The sequence below is a fragment of the Alexandromys fortis genome, unplaced genomic scaffold (assembly GCF_014885135.2).
Source record: "Alexandromys fortis isolate MF-2015 unplaced genomic scaffold, M_Fortis_MF-2015_v1.1 scaffold_40, whole genome shotgun sequence".
In the NCBI taxonomy this organism is placed as follows: Eukaryota; Metazoa; Chordata; class Mammalia; order Rodentia; family Cricetidae; genus Alexandromys; species Alexandromys fortis.
This window is the reverse complement of record NW_026067966.1, coordinates 1768375-1778632: the sequence shown is the minus strand read 5'-3', so window position 1 is coordinate 1778632 and position 10258 is coordinate 1768375. Positions and strand designations below refer to the sequence as shown.

The 10258-nt window shown below is 38.1% G+C and overlaps 1 protein-coding gene across 14 annotated transcripts in view; it reads left to right on the top strand.

Annotated features, from left to right (window-relative positions):
• The window catches only part of Trip12 (thyroid hormone receptor interactor 12), a 119713-nt gene that overhangs the window by 35576 nt on the left and 73879 nt on the right, over positions 1-10258 (top strand). For 7 of the 14 annotated variants that reach the window (XM_050154293.1, XM_050154298.1, XM_050154296.1 and 4 more), the window contains exons 3-4: positions 2278-2403; positions 3679-4478. In XM_050154293.1, coding sequence (XP_050010250.1) covers positions 2278-2403; positions 3679-4478 — 926 coding nt within the window. The remainder of the gene's footprint in view (positions 1-2277; positions 2404-3678; positions 4479-10258) is intronic. The other 7 variants (XM_050154305.1, XM_050154304.1, XM_050154306.1 and 4 more) reach the window with 2 other exon arrangements.

Here is a 10258-nt window from a genome sequence, read left to right as displayed (position 1 = left end):
AGCGCTGGGATTAAAGGTGTGTACCACCACTGCCTGGCTCAGTTTTGATCTGATCGAATAGAGTTTACCTTTGTGGCCTGACACTGAGAATTTATATGCTGTTTCCTAGTTCATTGAAAGTCTTAGTAAGGTCATGATAAATGCATTCTAATTCTACAAAAATTTTTTAATGGACTTTAATTAAAAACCCAAGAATAATTTTGCTTTGAAAGAATAGTTCTGCTTTTTATAGTAGGTTAATTTTTGATGATAAAGAATTTTATTTTTTTTGTGATTTATTTGGGCTATGTAACACTTTTTGCTTTTATTTTATTCAATTGATATACATTGGTGTTTTGCCATGGGTGTCAGGTCCCCCAGACCTGGAGTTATATATAGACAGTTGGGAACTGTCATGTGGGTGTTGGGAATTGAACCCAGGTCCTCTGGGAGAGTAAACAGTGCTCTTAACCACTGAGCCATCTCTTCAGCCTCCATTTTACTTACTTACGTGTTAGTATATAGGAGCCAATGTATGCACTTGTGGAAGCCAGAGGTTGATGTTGTATTTTTGAGACAATGCTTCTTAGTGTAACTCTTACTGTTTTTTAGAACTAGCTCTGTAGACCATGCTGGTCTTAACTCCCAGAGATCTGCCTGCCTCTGCCTCTTTAGTGCTGGTGATAAAGGGGTGCACCATCACCCCCGGCTCAATTATTATTTCTCAAAAACATGGTTAGTTTTGAATGAATAATTCATGATTTTTAAACTATTAAACTTTTGAGGACAGATCAGGAGTAGATCACTTGTCTAGCATGTGCAAGGCCCTGAGTTCATTCTCCAGTACAAGTATAACTAGTATAACAGGAAAACTATGAAAATAATATAGTATCTGGATGATATAGTATATAAAGATTCTGTTGCTACTAAATTCTTTTCTGAAAAAAAATATTATACCTTTCTTTGTAAGTAACTATAGAACAATTTGCAAAGTTAGGACCAAATCCAGGACCTACTGCATACAAATTAGTTCAAGTTATTCTACCCTAGTCAATTTATTTTTAGATATGCAACTGTCTTCATTATTAATAACACTGTGCTCTCATTCCTTATTAGAACACTTTTATGAGGAACATGGGTCCCAATTATTTTTATTAAGATGAGTTTTTTGATAGATGTTTATGTACCTTTTTATTGTCTATGTAATTATCAGGTAGACCCTGACTGGTTACACAAAAGATCTAACAGTTGACACAATTTCTTCAAAACTTGCTTTTAGAATAATGATGGCATTGATACAACAATTTGTTGTAAATAAACAAAATGTAGGTATATCACTGGAGTCTTTTGGACATGAACTAATGTTTTGTGGTAAATTTTATTGTCTCCAGGATGATGTATGTGTACATTTGCACATGTGTACTTTCTATTAATACTGTCTTGATTTTATAATGTTTTATTTACTATTTAATACCCACATTGATTTTTTATGCAAAACCAGATTGAAAATGGGTTTCTCATTTAATGTCCTTACCTGAATTTTAATGTACAAATTGGAAATTATCATTTTTTGAATCATAATTGCCTTTTTTCTTCAGTTTTTTTTTTTTTAAAGAAAAAACAAAAATAGGTTCCCTACTTTCTGTGCTTGAGCTTGAAACCAAGATCTTGTCAAGCATGATAACTGGGCACATACTTTACCGCTGGTCTGCTTAGCCAGCTATAATGAATCTTTAAAGCCATTTTCCTTTTTTTAACTTTTTTAAGTATAAAAATTCCACATTAATGGGATACTATGTAATAATGTATTTTTATATATGTTGCATTATGTAATAATGTTAAACATATCAAGTCAAATATATCTGTGTTATTTATCATTTCTTCCTCATTAATACATCCAGAATTCAGTTTGGGATATATAGTACATTGTCATTTAGTCAACCTACTGTGTATTAGCATACACTGATATTAAAAGTAACATATGCTTTATGTGTGTGTTTTGTGTAAAAATATTTGATTTTCTGTAATGAAATCTGAAAAGTTTACTCAAGTAAACACTGCCTTTTGGTAACTGATACTTAGGAATCTTCACTTTTGGTTATAGAGGTGGTTGGGTCCAAGACAAAAATTACTTTTTGCAGATTATTTGATAGGATCTCAATTTAATGAATATTTGGAAGAAGTGTAGGTCAACTCTGATTTGCGAGACCTTTTTTTTTAATGTAAAAATTTCACTTTCGATACTGTATTTGCATCTCAGTGTCCTGATAGATTTCTGTTTTGATTTTTTGCTGACAGGTCACATTTAGGGCAGGCAAAACATAAGGGATATATCCCTCCTGAGAGTAGAAAATCTAATTTTAAGGCACCCAAAGTGCAGTCTAATACCACTTCTGAACTGTCAAGGGGACACCTTTCTAAAAGGTAAATTTTCACATTGCTTGTACAATTTCAAGGGAGACAAATTGCATTTGAATTATTGCATAATATTAAAGTTTACAAAGTTATCTACACAAGTTTTCTTTTTTTCCTCTGAGTATATATTTTATCCCCTTTCTGGTGGTATCACTTATACATACCTTAGTCGATGAAATTTTTACTTACTGGGGAGTCATGAGGTTCCTCATTTGCTTAACAAACCATGTTAGGCATTTAAAAAACCCTGTGTGTGTATATATATCTTGGTGAGTGTGTGCACATGAGAGCCAATGCCTACAGACCAGAAGAGGGCATTGGATTCCCTGGAGTTGGAGTTAGTTGTGAGCCACCTGGTCAGGGTGTTGGGAACTGAACTCAGCTCCTCTTAATTGCTTGTGCCCCATTGTTGGCAGTTGATGGTGTCATTTAATTAACATTTTTTAAATGCTGATTGTCAGCACCTGTTTAAGTCAGTTTTTTTTGTTAGTACAAGTCAATATTCTTTTTAAAGGAAATTTTATTTTATTTATGTGTATTACATATATGTGGATGCGAGAGGAGGCCAGAAGAGGGTAGTGGGTCCACGTGGGTGCTGGGAATCAGTAGCAGCAAGTACTCTTTAAACAGCCATCTCTCTACATCTCCAGTTGGTAGGAGGCTTTGCAAAGGGTGCTACTGAGAAGATTGTTTTCTAAGATGGTGTCCAACCTTTCAGAAATGATTTATGCTTATTTCCTCTACAGATTGGGAAAACATGTCTTTTAGAATGGAACTTAAGTATTCTAGCTTAGTGGTTATGAACCAATAAGCATTCTTTTTTTTTTTTAAAAACAATAAACTCTTTTGATCAGGATTGTCAGTGTCAGTGATCTTTGGATCACTTTGAGCCGGGTATTGTGGCGCAAGCCTGAAATCCCAGCACATGGGAATAGAAGCAGGACCAGTGTTCAAAGACAGTCTTAGCTAAACTCTTCTTAGTTATAGACAATTCTGGGCTAAGAGAGAGAGAGAATACCTCCTCCCTCTTCTCCCTGTAAAAAGTATGCTTTTTTTTTTCCCTAACAAGACATTTAAAAAGTCAGTGTTTCTCTTTTGTTTTTGAACTATTTGAAAATGTTAATATTGGATTTCACAAAAATTGTGTCGTGTCCCTTCCCCCCCCCCCCCCCCCCCCCCAAGTATTTAGTCTAGGGATTTTGGAGAGCTTTAGGCTTAAGTGTTAGATGGCAGGTTTACTCGTGATATGCTACTACTAACTCTTTTTCTTATCTAACCTCTTAGAAGCTGCAGTTCATCTACTGTCATAGTTCCACAACCAGAGGATCCAGACAGAGCCAATACTTCTGAAAGGCAGAAAACGGGGCAGGTGCCTAAGAAAGACAATTCTCGAGGAGTGAAACGCAGTGCTAGTCCAGACTACAACAGGACCAATTCTCCTAGCTCTGCGAAAAAGCCCAGAGCATTTCAGCACATTGATTCTCTCTCAGAAACCAATAAGCCACACAGTAAGTCAAAGAAGAGACATTTAGACCAGGAGCAACAAGTGAAATCTGCACAATTGCCATCAACAAGCAAGGCTCACACCAGAAAGAGTGTGGCTGCTGGTAGTTCACGGAGTCAGAAAAGAAAGAGGACAGAGAGTTCTTGTGTAAAGAGTGGTCCTGGGTCTGAATCAACTGGTGCCGAAGAGAGATCTGCAAAACCCACCAAGCTGGCTTCAAAATCAGCCACCTCAGCCAAAGCTGGGTGTAGCACCATCACCGATTCTTCTTCTACTGCCTCTACTTCCTCCTCCTCTTCGGCTGTAGCCTCAGCCTCTTCGACTGTACCACCAGGTGCCAGGGTGAAACAAGGAAAAGACCAGAACAAGGCCAGGCGTTCCCGTTCAGCATCCAGTCCTAGTCCCAGAAGAAGTAGCAGGGAAAAGGAGCAGAGTAAAACTGGTGGCTCTTCAAAATTTGATTGGGCTGCTCGTTTCAGCCCTAAAGTTAGCCTACCTAAAACAAAACTGTCTCTTCCAGGGTCTTCTAAGTCAGAGACATCAAAACCTGGACCTTCTGGATTACAGGCCAAATTAGCAAGTAAGTTTATGGGACAATCTTTCTTTACTTAAAGAACATCTCCTGGTTGGTCAGGAGTGACTATGCTTTCAAGTTAGTTTTATTTATTTTCTCAGATTTACTATCTTATCTCCATATGGCAATGCATTTCAATTGAAATACAAGTTAAATTGCAGAGACAGACTTATTGCTGCTTAGTAATTAACTTACTAGTGCTAAGTAATCTTATTGTCTGTATGTTTGTCTTTACAGTATCTACTGATCAGTCATTTCCTAATGTCAGCATGGGGGAAAAGTTGGTGTTCTGTACTAGATTTAAAAAGTGCAATATTTTGACTTATTAAGGTGCTTTTAAAAGGTGCTTCTTACATTCCACGTACTACTAGGCACTTAAGTTAATGGAAGGAATATTGTCATGTTGAAGTTGGTAGGAGAGTAGGAGCAGTATTTTAAGCAAAGAAACACATGGAAGAAGCATAGTGCTGTATATTTTTCTTTTTGAACTACCTTGGTGCACACGCATGTGCTCATGCTCTTTTTCGCTTTCTCTTTCCCCCTTCCCTTTCCCCTTCCGCTCCCCTCTCCACTTCACTCCACCCCTCTTCTCAGGAGACTTTTTTCTTGTAACTGAGGCAGACAGATGATACTGACTTTATAACTTCTGATTATGGTCATATTGAAGCTGTTCCCTTTGTTCTGTTGTAAGAAATAAAGGACAAAGAACTTAAGAACATAAGCCACATCCTTTTCATTTTGGGGGTAGGTGGGTAGTAGCATTTCTCTGTGTAGCCTGGCTGTTCTGGAACTTACTCTGTAGACCAGGCTGACCTCAAACTGAGATCCATTTGCCTCTGTCATCTGAATGCTTGGATTAAAGGCATGTGTTAACCACTACCTAGCCCTTTTTACATTTTATAACAAGTTTAAGGGTCTTAATTTTCTTTACGTTTTGAAATTCTTGACAGTCTCAGCATGTTGCTCAAACTAGTTTCAAGCATTGTGATCTTCATACTTTAGCCTGGGATTGCAAGCATATAGCGTAGTACTTTGGTGCTCAGACAGTCTTTCTTTTTTGAGTCCTATAAGGTTGGCTAGATAGAGCTAAGGAATTCCTTAATTATTGAAAGCCTTTGAATGGTTGTTGAATGGTTGCTGCTAGCATTTTTTTTAAAAAAAAAAAAGTTACTTTTGTTTCTTATGTTTGTGGGTAAACATATGTCTTTGTACGTATGTTTATTTCCACCCTGTGGGTCCTGGAGATCAAATTCAGGTTCTCACCCCAGTGTCAGCACTGGCTGAGCCTTCAGATCGGCACTCTCACTAATGTTCTTATTCAAAAACTTCAGCTAATACCAAATCAGCCTAACTTAATACAGAGCCTCAGGTGTTAACCCTGTTGTTGAGCACTAAATCTATAGCTATGCACACACATACCTGGGCATGTGCTGTGGTGCTTATGGGGGCCAGAGGACAACTTGATTCTTTCCTACTTTGGATTCTGATGTCTTTAAGTTTGGTAGTAAGCAAGCTCCTTGCTTGCTTAACCATAACATTTTTTGTTTACTTATATCATATGATTATTAGAAAGGTGACATCATTTAAAATTGTGTAGGTAATGCAATGGGATTTGGAAGTTTAGTAACTTTGGCATCAAAAGGAAATGAAAGACTTGCTGAAAAAGCTTGATACCCCATTCTGCCCAGGGTTTCTTTTTTTATTTTATTTTAATTTATTTATTAAAGATTTCTGTCTCTTCCCCACCACCGCCTCCTGTTTCCCTCCCCCTCCCCCAATCAAGTCCCCCTCCCTCGTCAGCTCAAAGAGCAATCAGGGTTCCCTGCCCTGTGGGAAGTCCAAGGGCCACCCACCTCCATCCAGGTCTAGTAAGGTGAGCATCCACGAAACTGCCTAGGCTCCCACGAAACCAATAGGTACAGTAGGATCAAAAACCCATTGCCATTGTTCTTGAGGTCTCAGTAGTCCTCATTGTCCGCTATGTTCAGCGAGTCCGGTTTTATCCCAGGCTTTTTCAGACCCAGGCCAGCTGGCCTTGGTGAGTTCCCGATAGAACATCCCCATTGTCTCAGTGTTTGGGTGCACCCCTCGCGGTCCTGAGTTCCTTGCTCGTGCTCTCTCTCCATCTGCTCCTGATTTGGACCTTGAGATTTCTGTCTGGTGCTCCCATGTGAGTCTCTGTCTCTGTCTCCTTTCATCGCCTGATGAAGGTTAATATTCAGGAGGGTGCCTATATGTTTTTCTTTGGGTTCTCCTTATTTAGCTTCTCTAGGATCACTAATTATAGGCTCAATGTCCTTTATTTATCTGCCCAGGTTTTCTTGACAACTAGAAATATTAATGTCTATTCCTTTTTCTCACTTGAAATGAAGTAATAACTTATAGCTTTCTTTGTGGGAGTTTCTGTTAGAAAACTGTAGTTTTCATAGCCAGTAAATTGGATTCTGTTTACATTATTAAAATGCCGAAGATTGATATTCTTCCTTTCCTCTTCTCAGTACTTCACTCAAGTTATTCATCTCTTTTCTTTCTTTCTTTCTTTCTTTCTTTCTTTCTTTCTTTCTTTCTTTCTTTCTTCTTTCTTTCTTTCTTCTTTTCTTTTCTTTTCTTTTCTTTTCTTTTCTTTTCTTTTCTTTGTTTGTTTTTGAGACAGGGTTTCTGTGTGTAGCTTTGAAGCCTCTCCTGGCACTCATTTTGAAGACCAGGCTGGTCTCGAACACATAGAGATTCTCCTGCCTCTGCCTCCCAAGTGCTGGGATTAAAGGCGTGCGCCACCACCGCCTGGCCAGGTTCTTAATTCTTAAGGTAGTTCCATGGTCAGGTGATGGGACATAGTAAAATACTACAGGCCATGTCTTCAGACTCTCCTCAAATGTCAGCTTTCTTTCTTCATTTCTTTTGAGGCAGGGTCTCTTTTATGCAAGTAAGGTTGAACTATAGCTTACTCTAGAAGACCTGAACTCCTGATCCTTCTGCCTGAGCCTCTCTAGTGTGGAGATTACAGGCATGCACTGCTATGCCTGCTGAGCTTTCTTTTCTCACTAACAACATTTTAATTTTTTTTTATGTATATGGGTGTTTCGACTGTATTTATGTTTGTTTACCATGGTCATGCATGGCTCCCTCTTAGACAGAGGGTGTCAGATTCCCTGGAACTGGAGTTACAGTTGTGAGCTGACATTTGGGTACTAGGAATCAAACCAGGGTTGTGTAGAAGAACAACCACTGCTGATAAGTGATGATTCATTTCTCAACCCTTCCAGCCAGTCACCTTAAAGAAATAGTTTCTAGTACCAGGTGTGGTGTGGTGCACATCTTCAGTCCCAGCAGACTGGAGACAGATGCAGAAGCATGCAGGTCTTCGTGAGTTTGAGGCTAATTAGGACTACATAGTGGAACCATGGAAGGAAGGAAGGAAGGAAGGAAGGAAGGAAGGAAGGAAGGAAGGAGGGAGGGAGGGAGGGAGGGAGGAAGGAAGGAAGGAAGGAGTTTTTATATGTATATATAAAGAAAGAAAGGGGTGGAAGGTATGCAGAAGAAGGAAGGGGAAAGGAAAGAGTTTTTATATGTATATATATAGTTATACAAAATGGCTTTCTATATTCATGTAATCCAATCATGTCTATTACTTTTTTTGTTTCCTTTAATATTCTCCTTCCTCTTCCCTTAGCTAAATGTTGTAAGGGATGTGATGGTATGTGTGTGTGAGTGAACCCAGCAAATTTCATTAGGGCTACTTAGAAAGTAGCCTCTGCCTCCTCAGTGCTGGGATTAAAGGCATGTGCTACCACTTCCTGGCTTGATCTTTTATTGTCCTTATGGAAAATGAGGACCCTTTTTTTTTTTTTTAAGATTTATTTATTTATTATATATACAACATTCTACCTCCATGCATGCCCACACGCCAGAGGAGGTTGCCAGATCTCATTACAGATGGTTTGTGAGCCACCATGTCGTAGCTGGGAATTGAACTCAGGACCTCTAGAAGAGCAGCCAGTGAGCCATCTCTCCAGCCTGAGGACCCTTTAAAATCCCTTTATTTCCAAAGATGGAACCTCAAACCAACCTGCACTACACCACTATGCTATTTATCCTAAGACTTATGAGAACTTTGTGTCTAACTTCCCCAACCTTCCGCTTAACATAAACTTTCTGTTTTCTGCTTATACTTGTATTACATGAATTTATAAATGTCTGTACTATACGAAATAAATGTTTCATTTTTATCTAAATTATTTCCCTGAATTTTATGCTTTTTTGATGTTTTTCTACTTTTATTTGATCATATCACTTTCTTAATTCCATATACCTCCATACTTCTCCTCCATATGGTCTCCATACTCTGTTTCATCCTACTGAAGACAGGAGACCTCCAAATGTTGCTCTTTATGCCTGGTTGTGTTGCTGTCAGCTGTAGAGTGTGCTTTAGTCATTCATCTTTTCCTCTTTTGTAAGCTTTTTTTATAGGTGGCCTCATGTTCATAGTTGTCCTGCCTCAGCCTTTTCAGAGCTATTTTCTCAGATTTTAAATGGCTTGTATCTTAACCACTTTTATTTTTTAATACTATAATTACCTGTATGTCTTGGTAATTTGCTTTTATGTTAGCTCAAGTACTATCTGTTACTCAGAAAGTAAAAGTATCTTATTTCTTTAGCATTTGTTTTCATTCCTTGTTAGATTGACCAACTGTCTTTGTTTCCCTGGATCTAGGACATTTCAAAGTTTGAACTTTGAGCCTAAAAGTCGGGATTGTCCTAGAAAAACCGATGGCTAGTTACCTGGTCCTTGTTTATTTTCTCTCTAGATTTCCTGTTTTTATTTATCTATTTATTTTAAATGGGTGAGTAGGAGGATTTCCTCTTAAAAGAAACCTGACGTTTTTGTCCTTGGTTTACTTTTATTCTGTTCTGGTAGCTTTCCCCAGCTTCATCTTCCAACCTGTTGATTTTTATTTCACCCTAGCCCACATATTTACTATCTTATTTTCAAGAGATTGTGTTATGATTCATTTTTTTTTCTATATAGAATCCTGTATTTGGTTTATTGAGTTTTGTTTCTTAACTACCGCGGTAATTTTCCGTGCTTGAATATTGTCTTTTTTTGACTTAAGTGCTGTGTGTTTGCTAGCGTTTGGATAGGTTTTGTTTGAAACTAGGAACTTTTCTTCAGTGTTTGGTGGTAGTGATTGTCTGCTTAGTCAAGTGTAATTTCTAAGGTGTGAGTGCGAGTTGAGATTTACTGCCTAATGATTGGTTGGATTATTCTGTAACGAAATCTTATCTGTGTTACTATTTTTAGATTAGTTTTTTTTTTTAGGTTGGTAAAATTCCACAGGGAAGATTAGAAACTCCTGTCTGAAAGTGAAGGTGTATCAGACTTCTGACAACTTGAACTGAGAAGAGTCCTGGGGTGTGGTGTGGGAACATGACATATGTATTTGTAACTGGCTGCTTTAAACGAGAATTTCTGTAACTTGCATGTTGTGAAGTATAACGTTCCTGTGTTTCCTGGGCCCAGAAAGTTGCCCAGCTTCACAATTGAAAATTATACAGGAACTCTGTAATCAGGATCTGGAAATCAGGTAGCTTCATAAACTTCTATCATTTAATCTTTTGTTTTAACTTCAGAATTGTCCCCAGAGGTTCTTAGCACCATCAGTTTCTGTGTCTTTAGTGTATGTAGACTCAGCTATAATTGGTGGTTGTGTCAATTTTCTGCCTTAAAGCATTTGGGGAGTACATTGCCAGTGTTTGCTTTTCACTTGGAAAACTGTTCCCGTCCCCCC